The sequence below is a fragment of the Vicia villosa genome, linkage group LG2 (genome assembly GCF_029867415.1).
Source record: "Vicia villosa cultivar HV-30 ecotype Madison, WI linkage group LG2, Vvil1.0, whole genome shotgun sequence".
Taxonomy (NCBI): Eukaryota; Viridiplantae; Streptophyta; class Magnoliopsida; order Fabales; family Fabaceae; genus Vicia; species Vicia villosa.
The window spans coordinates 89598292-89615399 of record NC_081181.1 but is presented as its reverse complement, the minus strand read 5'-3'; the positions used below and the strand labels follow the sequence as shown (position 1 = coordinate 89615399).

Genomic DNA, 17108 nt, shown 5'->3' with positions numbered 1-17108 from the left:
TGTGATGTACATGTGTTGTATGGTTTCTATCTCATGAAATCTGGTCTTGCTGGTTTTCACGAAATTCCATGTTTTGACCGGAAATTCAATGACGGAAGTGACATCGTAGAATTGCATTTTCATGATCCCAATTGATGTTATATGAATAGAGGAATGTTAATATATGATTATTTCCTAAAACCCAATTGATGTTGTATGGTGTGACACACAAGATGGCTGGAAGAAACAATATTGCGATTGTTGTTTCCTTGGAAGCTATGGCTCAGGCTATGCAGAATCAGTCTAATGCTGGTGCGAATGGTGAATCCCACAGTTTGGCAACTTTCCAGAGGGAGAATCCTCCTACCTTCAAGGGCAAGTATGATCCCGAAGGGGTACTAGCCTGGCTCAAGGAAATGGAAAGGATTTTCCAAGTGATGGTCTGCTCTGTAGCGTAGAAGGTACGATATGGAACCCATATGCTGGCTGGAGAAGCTGATGACTGATGGCTAGAGACTCGTCGGAGGTTGGAGACTACTGATGAAGTTATCACTTTGACTGTATTCAGTAGGGAATTTCTGAGGAGGTACTAGCCTGAAGATGTCTGTGGGAAGAAAGAAATTGAATTTCTCGAACTGAAGCATGGAAATTTTTTGGTTACGGAGTATGCTGCTAGGTTCGTGGAACTGGCAAAGTTATATCCTCATTATAACGAGGAAACTGATGAGTTTTCCAAGTGTATCAAATTTGAGAGTGGGTTACGCCCAGAGATCAAGAAGGCAATTGGATATCAAAAGATTCGTAATTTTCCGGATTTGGTAGATAGTTGCAGAATTTATGAGGAGGACAAAATGGCTGCCGAGGACATCCGCTATGACTGCTACGCTGATCACCGTGATACGGTTCCGTGGGATGAAATTGCACTATATTTTGGATGGATGGCATGCAGTTGGACCAACAATGTTTGCTATCTTCCGGAGCACGTCATGCAGCAGTTCGGGTACTATTAGACGATCCCTTGCCACCCTTCTGTCTCCACTCTTATCGAGATGACCCGTCGGCATATAAATGAGGCCTTTGCAGACTTTGAGCATCACATGGTTTTGGACTAGGCTCGAGAGACCAGGGAAGAGGTAGATTGGAGTTACGCCGACAGGTACATCACGTAGTACTTCATGGTGTCACACCCCTACATGATCCCCACTGTATAGGGATCACTGCCAATGCCATCTCATCAGGAGATATTGCAGATTCATCAGTCTAAGTTTGACCATACATAGGATGTTCTTCCTTGCTGTCGTGAGATACTTGAGATGGCACGGGAAGGCATTGACAGTGGTTTCTTCCTTGAGGGGTCTGATCACAGGCATATACTGGATGATATCATGAGGATGGCAGATGAGGCGTTTTTGTACCGTAGAAATCGTGCCTTGACATGTGGGGCACTTGATGGTAGATGCAGAGTATCCAGCAGACTACGTGGTGGACCCAGAGGCGGGGCCAGAGGCAGAGGAGAGGAGGAGGATGTTGTCCGACACACATAGTAGTGATCGTGTTGATTATTTTAATGACTGTATTTTTATTACATTTATGTACTTTACTTTGATTATGTATATGACACTATTTGGATGATTTATACGATGTATTCTTTTGGTGTATTATATTACATTGTCTTTAAATTACACTACTTTGATGTACAAGAAAAATTGGAGTTTTGGATTGAAATGTAATTGATTTAAAATATAACAGAATGTTTCGTAGGTACATCTACAAAACACTTTGTTTTTAAGACCTTTCGAAGATATATCTACGGAAGATTTTCTGAACTCAATTAATTTGAATTTTCCCAATGTTCACTAATTTTTAATGCTTCTGTAGATGCACCTCCTGAAAAAAAAAATTGTTAAAAAAATGTGCTTTGTGATGTGCATCTTCGAAATCAGGAGGCATAATTAAAATAATTGAAATTTCTTCATGTGACTATGAATATCAAGGAGTGGATTGTGATATTCTCATGTCATATATCATATAAAAGCCATAAATTTTAGTGTAAAACCATAAAAAATAAAATAAAAAATAATTCTATATCAATTTTTTCATAAAAGTTATTATTGAATAATTCCTAAATTTTATATAAAAAGAAGGGGAACGCTTATCACATCCAAAGTCATGGAAAAAATGATTTTGAAAATGCCTTTTAAAATTTACAAGAATTTCACACCAAAATATATTCTAAATGAAATTCATTCCATATTTTCTTAAAATTTAAAAGAATTCCATACCAAAATATGTTCTAAATGAATTGTCTCTTATATAAAGGAACGAAGGTCGTATTAAATTTAAGTGAAGTTTAACATTTGATTACACTAAAAAAATAATAGAATATAATAAATTTTTTAAAAAAATTGTAAGAAAATAATTAAAAATTGAAATCAAAATTTAAAAAATAAAATAAAATAAATTTAAACAAATAATAATAAGATGAAGATAATAAATATAAAAAATACAATTAAAAAAGATAAAATTTGTTTAAAATAGAACTTTTAATATTTTAATAAATTAAAATTATATTTAAATAAAAAATAAAGGTAAATAAAATTGATTTAGAAAAGAATGGAAGCAGTGTTGTAATATATGAGATTGCTGTCATGGTAAAGCATGGAAAAGCAAATTTTTAGCCATAAAGGAGAAAAAAAGAAGATAATTGAAAAAAAATGAGGTTAAAAATCATTTTATGAGGAATTTTCATCCCCTTTGCTTAGCTTAATATCTAGGGGAGTGATTTTCTGTTTTCTGACTCAGTATTTGGAGGGGATAGAAGGAAATGTTACAGTATAATTTAACCTCAATTTTTTAAAAATATAATACTAAAAATTTGAAGTTTTCTCTTTTATGGTTAAATGGTTGTTTATGCTTCAAATCAATCTTATATATGTTATAACTATTAATGTTTACGTTTTTTTCTAATTATTATCATTTTCACTTTTATTTACCCTCATTTATTTAATTATAAAATTAATTTATTAAAATGTTAAAAAGTTTATTTTGAATAAATTTTATCTTTCTTTTATTTTTATTATATTATTATATTTTCATTTTTTATTCATATTAATTTTTAAATTTAAAGTTAAAAGAGTATAATAAATCTATTTTACAAACCTGAAGATGGCGAAAACGGGACGGGGGAGGCCGCGAATCTTGGTGCCACCGTCGCCGTCAAACACTTTAACTCTGGGGAATGGGACTCAATCAGTGATCACAGAAGCATCAGAGAAGAATGAGAGGAAGGAGGACACGCCAAAGCAGCCTGCTGTTGGAGGTTCAAGCACAATGAAAGTAACCCTAGAGGAGGTACCGACTGAGGAAGCACAAAATCCATCACGAAAGTTATGGGTTGATGCGTTAACGGATAATCGTAACCCTAATAAGGGGATGACGATGGAATTCGTTGCACCAAAGAGGATTAATGGGGAAATTGAAGTTGCAATTGAAATCGAGGACATTGAGAATGAGGTAGACGTCTGGGCACCATCTCTAATAATGTATGTATTAGGGGGTGAAGCAAGTATGAATATTGTGAAACAATACATGATGAGGAACTGGAACTATGTTAAATTACCTGACATGTACTATAACGATGCAGGGTATTTTATTCTGCGTTTCCATTCTTATGATGATAGAGATACTGTTATGATGAAGGGCCCATACACCATTCGTAATTTACCTATGTTATTAAGGGAATGGAAGCCTGATTTTGATATGAAGAAGGACATGTTATGCACCTTGCCAATCTGGATTAAACTACCTCAGCTGCCTCTGTATCTATGGAGAGCCAAGAGTTTGAGTAAGATAGGGAGTGCCCTAGGAACTCCTATTGTAACTGGTGAATGTACTGCCAACAAATATCGAATTTTGTATGCAAGGATATTGGTGGAAATTGATATTACACAAGAGCCTGTTATGGTGATTACTATCAGGGATTCAGAAGGACAAAAATACTCAACTGTGGAGTATGAGTGGAAGCCTATCTTTTGTGAGAGGTGTCAGAAAGTTGGCCACAAGTGTGAGAAGAAGCATGTCACAAAAAAAAACAATGGGTAGCAAAGGCACCACCAATCCAAGAAGGGATAGAGACTAAGACACAAAAGAATCTCGACGATGCAGGCACTGTAGTGGAGGAAAATCAAAACAATGAGGACAAAATTGACACACCAGCTGCAAATCCTAGTGGTTGCAAAGAGGTTGGGAAGAGCAATAGGGATAGAGGTAAGGGACCTCTGATTTTTGAAACACCTAGACAAGTCCACTATGTGAATGGTTTTGAGGCACTCAGGATTTTGAATGATCTTGTAGTGATCCAAGAACCAGTACAATGTGTAACACCCCATAATTTTCCATTATTTAATTTAATTAGAATTTAAATTATTTATTTGGATTGATTGGCATTTTAGTGATTTACTGGAGAAAATATGAAAATATGGTAATTGGGTCGGTGTGACAATTAGTAAAAGCGAGGTGTTAATTACTAAGCCTTTTACTAAAGTGGAATTTTATTTTCATGAAATAAGGAAATAAGGAAATTGAGAAAATAGAAGCAAAGAGAAGAGGGGAAGAACAAGAGAACATGAAAGAGTAAGAGGAAGAAGAGAAGAGCATTCAAGAACATTTGGCTAAGGTAAGGGGTGACTAATCCTTTTAGCCTATATTATCAGTTTAGTGATGATAGGATTGATTATGTATGTTGTTTATCTCAATTGGATGTATATTAGGTTTTGGGGTTGGGGGATAAATGGTGTAGATTGGATGCAATTGATGAATTGGAATGATTTGAGAATATGTCTGATGTTAAATGACCCCTAAGTGTGCTAGAAATGTGATAAAAGGTGTGAATTGGTCCTGTTTTAGTAATGTATTAAGTTTGGTACAAATTGGATTGAGTTAATGATGAGAAGATGCTGCCAAATGTTGATTTTCTGCTAGTGGTATGTTGTAATCGGTTACCGTAACCGATTACCGTAGCGAGGAATAGCCAAAAGGAGAGTTTTGGGTCTCGTAACCGGTTACGCTCGGGGCTGTAACCAATTACGTGTGAGTTGTGAAAATAGCGAATAGGTTGACGCTAAGGTGTAATCCATTACGCTATTTCTTGTAACCGATTACACTGAAGCATGTTTGAAAAATAAATGATTTTTCGTGCGTGTAATCGGTTACACTGTAGCTTTTTGGAAAAAATTTAATATTTTCTAAAATTCATATCTTTCAAACTGTGTATCCGTTTTAAGTGCCATTTTGAGCGTTGTGAAGATAATTAAATATTCAATATGATAAAATGGTGAGACAGACAGTGGCTCGATTTTATTTTGAAATCCCGATTTTTAATTCGTTATGGTAAGGTTGTATATCGGGTGTATATATTTGATAAATGTAATATACGTGGTGATGTTGTAAGAACATGGTTGTTATTATAATGTTGTAATTTTCGTGATTATGTATGATTTGATTAATGAATGATGCTGAAACATGAACATACTAAGTTCGGTGTTGCTATCGGTGAGTTATATTGAGATGATTTTGTTCATCAGAATCGGTGTGATGGTGAGTATATTATATGTTTTGTATGCATTCATAATCATTTTTGGTGGCTGAAACCCGGCGTTGTGATGTTTGGATCAGTGGAGGCTAATACCCATTGTGAGGAATTAGTGCTCGGCAGGGCCGTATCCCGGTGTTGGTTGGATCGGTTAGATGGGTTTATCCCATGACGAATTGGTACCACATGCATAGAGTCGTTGCATTTTATATGTGTTGTTATAACATGATTAGAATATTTTCATTGTTATTTCGTGGTGATGTGTGTGATTGTATTCTGAGAACTGGTTAGTGAATAAATTTGAGAATCTAAATATGTTGCAGTTGGGTGAATAATATGCTTATCATATTTTGTCATTATGAACTTATAATATAGTTTTATTTTGATATGTCTCACCCTTAATGTTGATTATTTTTCAGATTAAGGAGTAGCATCATTTGTGCTTGGTGAGGATAGCTTATAGGCTAGTCCGTTTAGTTTTCACGTCAGTGTCATGCTCTGGTCTTGTAACACTAGGGAACGCTTGTTTTAGAGTTAATGATTAAACTCTTATTTTATTGGTTTTGGATTATGTTAATTAATCAGTAAACTGATGGTTTATGTTATTCCGTTTTTAAAATTATTTTCCGCTGTGTTAAACATGGTTTATTGAATAATGCGATTTTGTTCCTTGGAAAGGCATGACATTTGATTTGATATTTTATTTCTTTTGAAGTTGTGACATCCTTTTCATGTTTACTCTGAATTTAAAATTATATTCCGCGGGGTTTAGAAGGGTGTTACAGTAGTGGTATCAGAGCCTGGTCGGTCGTTATGATCAGAGTCTTATTGTTATTATTCTCGTGTATACGACTAGTGTGAGTTGACACTGTCGATACTCTTGTTCTAATGGAAATTGTTTTGTGAATTAGCAGAAAAATGGTTGGAAGCGGTGGAAAAAATGATGATGCAATTGTTGAGGCCTTAGGGATGATTGCTGGTGTGCTAGGAGGGAATCCCAACTGAGCTGGAACTGGTGCTAATAGGCAGTTGGAAGATTTTCAGAGGAATAATCCTCCATTTTTCAAAGGCACTCACGATCCTAAAGGTGCTCAGGAAAACGAAAGGATCTTTCGAGTGATCGATTGTGCTGAAAACCTGAAGGTGAGGTATGGTACTCACATGTTGTCTGAGGAGGCTGATGACTGGTGGATTGCTACCAAGGATGGAATGGATACTGGTGGTGGAGCAATCACTTGGGCTGTATTCGGGAGAGAGTTTCTGAGGAGGTATTTTCCTAAAGATGTTCGGGGAAGGAAGGAGATTGAGTTCTTGGAGCTGAAACAGGGTAACATTATATTCATCACCTAATGTTCACAACCATTATATTCATCACCTAATGTTCACAAACAATTATTCAATTGCACAGATCTAGAAGAAATACACAAATTTGAAATCAACTCAGATAAGCTTTGAAAAATAGTTGAACAACAAATATATAAACAAAGCCATAATTAAAAACTGCTACTTAACTATTGAGATTCAACAAACCAAGATTAATTCAACAAGCCATTACAGATGACCAATTACTAATTCTAATTATTACATTAATAATTCCCTAACCCCCGAAACCGTAAAGATGTTAGGTTTTGATGAATTGATGAATGGTTTTGATGTTAGATGACCTCTAAAATGTGTTATAATTGTAGTATATTATGTTGCTTGATGATGTTTTGATGAGGGGATGATTATGGTGTGATTGGACTTAAATTTAGAGAGGAAGGATGTCAGAATCGCAGCAAAATTCTGCATAAAATGCAGCATGCGTCGACCTGGGTGTCAGTTGCATCGACTAATTCAGGAGTTTGCGCCGACCTATAGTGTCGACTTGCGCTTACCCGAGGGTGGTAGAAATTCTATGCGTCGAACTGAAGGAGTCCATGCGTCGATGCACAACATGCATTTTTTTGAAAATCTTCTGAAGGTCATAACTTTTGATCCGTTTGTCCGATTTATGTGCCGTTTTGGGCGTTGCGAAGCTAATTAGATGTTTTACATGATAAAGTGATAAAATAGGCGGTGGCCGACTTTATTTTTAAAAACTCGATTTAATTGCTATGGTGGATTGAAACATTGTATATGTATAAATATGTTTCTATATATATATATATATACATATATATATATATATATATATATATATATATATGACCATGTGTTTGTGTGATGGTTTGATGATCTGTGATTGTATTAATATGTGATTAATATTAATATGACGATTGTGGTGAATATGTGTGAATAATTGAATGATGCTTAGACATGTACATGCTTACGATGTTGATGAGATAAGATGAAAATATACGATGTTAAGCATCATATTGATGATTATATAAGTATGTGATATATGTGCATTCATTCATGAATCATTTGCATTGATGATATATCCCGATGATGAGTGGATTTTGTAGGACATAATTCCCATTGTGCAGAATTTGTGTCGGTGGACTGTATCTCGATGATGTGTAGATCAAATGGATGGGTTCAGCCGATGATTTGGTACCACGTGCATTAGTGTCAGTTCATTATTATGCATTATAAGATTTTATGGTTTGGATGAATTGGGTTGTGATTGAGGATATATTTCGATATGTTTGAGGAATATGGATTATTGGAATGATTGGTATACATGTAGGTTGAGCGATTGATAATTCCTTGATGTTTTATTGCTTACGACTATATAATAGTCGTTAATTGAGAATGAGACTCACCCTTACATGTTGTTTTTCAGATCGAGGAGTAGCGGCTTAGCTGATTTGGTGAGGATAGCTCTTAGAGTTCATCCATGAGTCGTATCGGTCATGCTCTGATTGTAACACTGGGGAACGCTAGTTTAGAGATGAATTACTCTATCTTGATTTTATTGTTTTAGACTTGGTTTGAATTAATTTGCATGGATGGTGATTATGCAACGTTATGAATTATAATCCGCTGTGTTGAGCGTGAATGGTGTTTTATGTTAAATTGTTCCTCGTGTGGCATGACATTTGGCATTGGTGTTTATTTTGAATTAATTGTGATACCCTTGTATTTCATGTTTACTCTGAATTATTCTATTTATTTCCGTGGGGTTTAGAATGGTGTTACAATAGTGGTATCAGAGCAGGTCGGTCTGTCCGGCCAATTGTCGAGTCAGTTGAGTTGCGCGACAGTTGAATATTGTCGGCATATTATCCCTTGGTACGTGACATGTGAGTGAATCACTGTCGATACTTGTTTGTTTTGTTACAGGAATTGGTTTGAGCAAAGTGGGGGAGAAGCCTTGCTTCTCATAAGAGGTTCAGTTGCAAGTTTGCAAAGAAGATTGCTGTCGTGATGTTTCAGAAATCGGACTTCGGCGATGGAATGTGTCGCTCAAGTTATAAGAAGTTTGGGAGCGAATAGATATGATAAGGGTTTGTTTAGAATGTGATTGGTTTGAAGTTGATGAGTTTTGGAGCGGAATTTCCGTAAGAAAAACGCAGGAAAGTTGTTGAATCGTTATGAAACTTCGAAAATTCGTAACTGGAGTTCTGGACATCCGATTTGAGTTCCGTTTGAAGTGTCGGAAAGCTAAAGAGATGAACTTTGTTATAAAAAAGGTTGCTGCAGATGTAAAATATTTAATTATGACAGAATAATGTTGGAAAGAGGTGAAGATACGGTTACACTTGTTCTTAGAACTAGACTTGTTCGTTGGTACCGCGCGAGACGTTAGTGTCAGAGGTTAGAGGATTGAAAGAATAATTAAAGGCTTGTTGAGAAGAAATTTTAAAAATTAAGTGTACCATTTGAGGAGTTTTGGAAATATCGTTTAAAGTGTCGCTGCATGGCGTCGGTGTTGCATTTTCGGATAACGATTGGAAGATTCATATCTTGAGTCCCGAGTGTCGGGATTATGTGTCGTTTGAACCTACAGAAAGGGGAGATTGTTTTCTACCTTATTAGAGAGTTATAAATACAGTAGAGGTGATCCTATGAGGAGATATTATGAATTCGGTTATGGAAGCGTGAAACTTGTTGAATAGGAATGCCTACTATTGCGATTGTTTGAAACAGAGCTGAGTAGAACATGTTGTTGTTGAATAAGTGAATGAGATGTTCGGTAATAAAGATGAATTGAGTGCCGATGGATCTTAGTGAGGATTGAATTAGTAGAAAATGTGGAATAAACTTTAGAACGGTTGAAGTCATATTTGTGATGCCAAAGCAACGACATGTATAAAAGAAGAATTGTAGAGAATTTCTAACACCTATTGATGCGAGGAAGACCTTGTTGAGATTCCGAGTGGAATAATATTTGGACGCGAAAGATGTCATGGGATTTGGAGTAAAACCACGAGTTATGAATGTTGTCGCGGTCTTTTGCTAAGATGAGGATTTTGATTTGGAACGAGATGAATAGTAATGTACGAGTATATTAATAATTATGAAGTTGGAAGTACTTAACAAGTGTGTGATGCTAAGTGACTATGAAGCGGATTGTGTAAAATGTTTAGACGTTGGTGTCTCACCGATAAGATCCAATGAGAGGGAAGTGTGCGAGTTGTAAAGACTCAAAGTGAATTAGTGAACTATGATGATGTTAATGAGTTTAGGTGCAAACTCGGAAAAGGACACTATTATGTAGTAACGACGGTTTATGCTTAAATATAGTTTTCGGCTATCTATTGACAAATTTAGGACTTGATCACCCTAAATCTCTTGTTGGTAGTAGATTGAATCATATAAATGGGATGAACTTGTTTTGTTACCTTAATGGTATAAGATGTGATGAATACTAAGCCGTGAGAATAATCACTCACCATGTTGTGTGAACTTATGAAGAAGTGAATATGAAAGAGTGCAACATATTGGATGATGACTTAAGACGAATAATCAGAGTTGCACAACGAAAGTGTGATGTGGATATGAGTACTATTCGTGCGCAGTGAGGAATTAATATGTCGAAAGCCTACGTAGAGAATATGTATTGATATATATATATATATATATATATATATATATATATATATATATGTTGGATTTAGAATCTAGTGGATGTAAGGATGCCGTGCCGGAGAATTATAACTCTTTTGAATAATTGCCGAGATGATGAGCATGTTATTATGGTTGTGCGTGGTTAACGAGTATGTATTCGGAAAAGTTTAGACGATGAATTAATACTATATGATGCTATAATAATTTTGTGCTGTTGTTAAGGTGATATTGTAGATTTCCAGATATAATGAGGAATTATACTCTATGAAGGAAGAAGTTGATTTAATTCTTAGAGAAGAGCAAGACTCAGTTTGAGCTATTTGTAAACGATGGTATATTAAGGCTGATGAGTGTGATTATAATTACTTGTGTGTGCTCGTTCTGATGGTTAGAATGTTTAAATAGAGGAAGTAAATCAGGAATTTGTTTTTGAGTGCGAGTAAGTATTGCAAGTGGTAAATTAGTACCATGTGTGGTAAAGAAGGATTTTAAACGAATGAGTAAAGAGAATCAGAATTGGGTAAAACTAAGAAAATCTAACTGGTGATGATGATTGTAATGAGTAATCAGAGTAGTGCAGCAAAAGCGGAATGTAACGTGTTGGATAATTGCTGGTGTGACTTAAGAGGAGTCAGATAGTTGAAATCCAATGATATAGGAATATTATTATTGAGTTTCTTGAAGGAAGCGGTTGGTGAAAAGTGTAAGTATTACTTTATCGCTCAGATGGAAAAGTGTGTCTAAGGCTGGTACGTTCGGTAGATGGAATTTATTACTACATTGTTGATCAATTGTGATCATACCATGGATTGTGTAATTATATTATTAAGTTATTGAGCATATTGTATGGATCGCACCTCGACGTTTCACTGTCGTTAACCTTTGGAGATATAGCGAGTAGTACACCTTTGGGGTGGTCGAATGCAACGTAAGAGCTGCGATTGAATGCATGAGACAGGCTTCTATTGGTTATGTCAGATGAATTTTGAGGATCGACTAGTAAAATGTTACCGGGGAACTGGAGAGTCAGATGAAGGATTCCTATTCGGAAATTTTTACCTGAGGTATGTTTTCGAGGACGAAAACTCTTTTAGTGGGGGAGAGTTGTAACACCCCATAATTATTTCTTATTATTTAATTTAAATGAGGATAAATTATTTAATTTGAATAAGTGATATTGTGAGGATTATTGAGAAATATTGGAAAATATAGTTATTGGGCTTGCGTTATGGTGAGTAAATAGGAGGTGTTAACTTACTAAGTCCACTAACCATAATTATTCTATTTTTCATAAAATAGAAGGAATATTGTGAAAAGAGGGATTGCAGCATTTGGGAGAAGAGAAGGAACGTGAGAACCTGAAGAGCTTTGAAAAGGGGAAGATCGAAGATCAAACCTAAGGTAAAGGGGGATTCGTTTTCGGTTAATGATTATTATGTAATCGATAGTGATAGAATTGTTTAGGATTATTAGTTAGATCAATTAGATGTATGATGAATGAGTAGGAATGTTAGGTTTTGATGAATTGATGAATTGATGAATGGTTTCGATGCTAGATGACCTCTAAAATGTGTTATAATTGTAGTATATTATGTTGTTTGATGATGTTTTGATGAGGGGATGATTATGGTGTGATTGGACTGAAATTTAGAGAGGAAGGATGTCAGAATCGTAGCAAAATTCTGCATAAAATGCAGCATGCGTCGACCTGAGTATCAGTTGCGTCGACTCATTTAGGAGTTTGCGTCGACCTTTAGTGTCAACTTGCGCTTACCCGAGGGTGGTAGAAATTCTATTCTTTGACCTGAAGGAGTCCATGCGTCGACGCACGACATGCATTTTTTTGAAAATCTTCTGAAGGTCATAACTTTTGATCCGTTTGTCCGATTTATGTGCCGTTTTGAGCGTTGCGAAGCTAATTAGATGTTTTACATGATAAAGTGATAAAATGGGCGGTGGCCTACTTTATTTTTAAAAAATCTATTTAATTGCTTTGGTGGATTCAAACATTGTATATGTATAAATGTGTTTATATATATGACCATGTGTTTGTGTGATGGTTTGATGATTTGTGATTGTATTAATATGTGATTAATATTAAAATGACGATTGTGGTGAATATGTGTGAATGATTGAATGATGCTTAGACATGTACATGCTTACGATGTTGATGAGATAAGATGAAAATAGACGATGTTAAGCATCGTATTGATGATGATATAAGTATGTGATATGTGTTCATTCATTCATTCATGAATCATTTGCATTGATGATATATCCCGATGATGAGTGGATTTTGTAGGACAAAATTCCCATTGTGTGCAATTTATGTCGGTGGACTATATCTCGATGATGAGTATGAAGGATAGAAAAACACTTAGAAAGGGGGGGGGGGTTTGAATAAGTGTAGCTTTAAAAACTTGACAGATAAAAATAAATTGCACAGTTATTTTTATCCTGGTTCGTTGTTAACTAAACTACTCCAGTCCACCCCCGCAGAGATGATTTACCTCAACTGAGGATTTAATCCACTAATCGCACGGATTACAATGGTTCTCCACTTAGTCAGCAACTAAGTCTTCCAGAGTCTTCTGATCACACACTGATCACTCCAGGAACAACTGCTTAGATACCCTCTAAGACTTTCTAGAGTATTCTGATCCACACGATCACTCTAGTTACAACCTGCTTAGATAACCTCTAAGACTTCCTAGAGTATTCTGATCCACACGATCACTCTAGTTCCTTACAACTTAATGTAATCAATTCTAAGAGTATTACAATTGCTTCTTAAAAGCTATAATCACAAACTGTGATATTTCTCTTAACGTTTAAGCTTAATCTCACTAATATATTACAACAGCAATGTAGTGAGCTTTGATGAAGATGAAGATTCTGAGCTTTGAATAGAACAGAGTTTCAGCAAGTTAATATGAGTTGTTTTTGTTCAGAATCTTTAACCTTGCTTCTCATCAGAACTTCATATTTATAGGCGTTGGAGAAGATGACCGTTGAGTGCATTTAATGCTTTGCGTGTTCCGTATAGCATCGCATTTAATGTTATACGCTTTTGTCAACTACCTCGAGCCTTGTTCACGCTGTGTCTACTGACGTTGCCTATAATAGCTTTTAACGTTCCTTTTGTCAGTCAGCGTAGCTTGCCACTTGTACTTCCTTCTGATCTGATGTTTGTGAATACAACGTTTGAATATCATCAGAGTCAAACAGCTTGGTGCAAAGCATCTTCTGATCTTCTGACCTTGAAGTGCTTCTGAGCGTGATACCATCAGAACTTCAGTGCTTCTGATCTCATGTTCTTCTGATGCTTCCATAGACCCATGTTCTGATTCTGCTTCGACCATCTTCTGATGTCTTGCCAGACCATGTTCTGATGTTGCATGCTGAACCCTTTGAGACAAAGCTTCTGAGCGCTGAATTATGCATACTCTTTATATATTTCCTGAAAAGGAAATTGCATTGGATTAGAGTACCATATTATCTTAAGCAGAATTCATATTATTGTTATCATCAAAACTAAGATAATTGATCAGAACAAATCTTGTTCTAACAATCTCCCCCTTTTTGATGATGACAAAAACATATATAAATGATATGAATTTGCGATCAGAAAGAGCAGACGGCAAAAGACAAATTACACAGCTATAGCATAAGCATATGAATATGTCTCCCCCTGAGATTAACAATCTCCCCCTGAGATAAATAATCTCCCCCTGAAATAAATACTCGAAGAACTTTAATAAAAGACTTCCCTGATTATTTCGGTAGAGACGATCATATAAGCTTCTGTCTTCAGAGAATTCATAGCTTCTGACTTCTGCTTCCATTGGACAGCTTCAGAACTAGAATTTCTTTAGATCCCTAGAACACTCACAGCTTCTGATTCCTGCTTCCATCTAGGACAGCTTCAGAACTTGAATTTCTTTGATCTTCAGAACATTCACAGCTTCTGATTTCTGCTTCCATTTAGGACAGCTTCAGAACTTGAATTTCTTTGATCTTCAGAACATTCACAGCTTCTGATTTCTGCTTCCATTTAGGACAGCTTCAGAACTTGAGTTTTCTGGATCTTTAGAACCTTCACAGCTTCTGATTTCTGCTTCCCTCGGATAGCTTCAAAGCTTTGAATTTCTACCAACCTCACTTCATGCTAGATTTGTATCAGAACATTGTTGAATGTACCAGAGCATCATCAGAGCATCTTTACATCCTGAAATGTTACAGAACAAAAACTAAACGACAAAAGTCAGCATGAACGAGTCAGAACATAAAATGTATATTCGAACACATGATATGTATTAGAGCCATATAGGCTAAAATAATGTATCAGAGCAAATAGAATTTTGTCAGAGCAAATAGACAAATATGGATCAAATTCTATTATCAGTGCTTCTGATTTCTGAAGCTTGACAGCACTCAGCTTGCTTCAGTTTCCATGAGTTTATTCTTTTTACAGAATAACACTTCTTATGGTTTTGCTTCTTGTGTTTGCTTTGAAGATTCTCTTCACTTCTTTATACCTGCAAAACACTTAAACCATATAGAACTTGCAGTTCTTGTTAGTAAACGCAACTGATTAAATCAAATCATTTATCACATATTTCTCCCCCTTTTTGTCATATCATCAAAAAACAAAAAAGATTCAGAGACAAACAAAACGAAACACACGGAGGAAGAAGATGATTTCATTGAAGTTCAAACAGCAGGTACAGAAGTACATGAAGATAAGTAAGATCAGATGCACAAAAAACAGATGCAACGAAAAAAGAAACAACACAGACTCAATCTAAGATGGCCCTAGCCTTGACAAGATCTTGGCCAGCATCTCTTGAACCTCATTGTTGTGTCCATCTTGCCTCACCATGAAAGCTCTATACTCAGCATTGAGTGAGCTTTGCTCATCCTGTCTCCTCTGAATTTCTTCCAGAGTCCTTGCAAGACGAGAAGATTTATCAGAAGAAGCTTCACCGCTTTCAACCACAGGAATCACAACTTGATCTGTAGCTTCCATGGATAGATCATTTGCAGGGATTTCCTCAACAGGATCTGATTCAGCAACATGATCTTCAGCATCTGCTTCTTGCATAGAAGCATCTCCATATTCTGCAGCAGGAATTTCCGAGTCTCCATTCTCAAGTGCCTGAAGAATGGCAGCTAGATTCCTGGGAGCAGAAGGACCTTCAACTTCTGGTGGGTCAACAACTTCTGGAATGACCAAGCTTGGATCTTTCTCAGAAGGGTTTTCCCTCAGATAGTCAAAGAGAGTCTTGAAGTCTCCGAGCAGAACAGGATAATCAGGAAAAAAGATAACGATATCCCTGCATGGATTTGCTTCCATTTCAGCAGCCAGTCTTGCTACTTCCAATTCATCCACAAAGGGCTTCTCCTCAGCAGCAACACAATTTCTGAGAGGATGGTAGTATATACCATTATCATCCTCCAGAAGGTAACCAGGGTAACCAGGGGCAGCAGCCACTAGTCTTTTCTGTACTCCCATTGCTTCTACTTGAAAATCCTTGCGAAATCTTCTCCAGAGATTTCTTGTAGAAACATCATCCAGACCATTTAGAAATGCATCCTTCAGAAGGTCTAGACTGCTAATCACCTCATGTCTGAAAAGTTCCAGGTAGGTATAGGGTTCAGGTTCAGGCGGATTGAAGGTGAATTTGTAGTCAGGGTAGAGAAGACAGTAAGGTTTGGATTTTCTGGTAGGTAAGGGATGGGATATAGAAGGTGGAGGTGCGGTGGATGAGGAAGAAGGGATATCTGAGAGAATGATTGATGAGGATGGAATATCAGAAATGATAAATTGAGACGAGGATGGAGTATTTGTAAAGGGAATTGGTGAGAAAGATTTATCAGAAGGAGTTGGGGGAAGAATACTTAAAGGTGTGGGGTTTAGAATGGGAGAGGAGAAGGATGATGGAGAAGGATTTGGTAAGGTGAAGTTTATTTTTGGTTCAGATGGAGGTGATTGGAAAGATGGTTTAGGGACAGAAGGAGGTGGAGTAAAAACCTGTCTGGAGATTTGTACAGAAGAAGAAGATCTGGTTCTGCGAAAGGAATCTCTGATCCTTTTATCTCTTCGTTCTTCAGAGTCCACCTTGTCAGGATCATAGGTGACCCTCAACTTCTTGGCTTTCTCAGCCTCATCTTCTCGGGCTTTTCTTTTTAGCCTAGCCTTTAGTTCCTTCTGATCCTTCTTCAGAAGATCAGCCTTGGACGGAAGTACTCTGCCACGGATCCAAGCAGGATCAATATCTGATTGCTTCCTAACATAATCTTCCAGGTAAGACTTGACAACCTGATGCAGTTCTTCTTGAAACAAGGAGGCAAAACCTTCAACAGCAACTCTTCTTGAGAGAATGTCAGGAAAGCTTGGGCACACAGAAGGTACATTTTGAATGAGTTCTAATCTGAACAAATCCACACCATTAAAAATGGGACCTTGAACTACTCCAAGCAAATGGGATGCATTGAGTTTTCTGATGGAGTCCAGCACTTTGCTTTCAGTAAGAATGTCTGA

The 17108-nt window shown here is 36.4% G+C and overlaps 2 protein-coding genes across 2 annotated transcripts; both read left to right on the top strand.

Moving 5' to 3' along the window:
* The first annotated feature begins 212 nt into the window (after positions 1-212).
* On the top strand, positions 213-989 carry LOC131649556 (uncharacterized). Its single transcript, XM_058919315.1, has 2 exons — positions 213-419; positions 573-989. Exons 1-2 carry the CDS (start codon positions 213-215, stop codon positions 987-989), a joined length of 624 nt encoding a protein of 207 aa, XP_058775298.1.
* A 2155-nt stretch (positions 990-3144) lies between these two features.
* On the top strand, positions 3145-4080 carry LOC131649555 (uncharacterized). Its single transcript, XM_058919314.1, has one exon. The coding sequence runs from the start codon at positions 3145-3147 to the stop codon at positions 4078-4080; it is 936 nt and encodes a 311-aa protein (XP_058775297.1).
* Positions 4081-17108: the final 13028 nt, after the last annotated feature.

Coding starts and splice junctions, on each gene's coding strand:
- LOC131649556 (XM_058919315.1), top strand. CDS start 213: ATGGCTGGAAGAAACAATATTGCGATTGTTGTTTCCTTGGAAGCTATG. Junction 420..572: donor AAAGGATTTTCCAAGTGATG/GTCTGCTCTGTA, acceptor AGGAGGTACTAG/CCTGAAGATGTCTGTGGGAA.
- LOC131649555 (XM_058919314.1), top strand. CDS start 3,145: ATGGCGAAAACGGGACGGGGGAGGCCGCGAATCTTGGTGCCACCGTCG.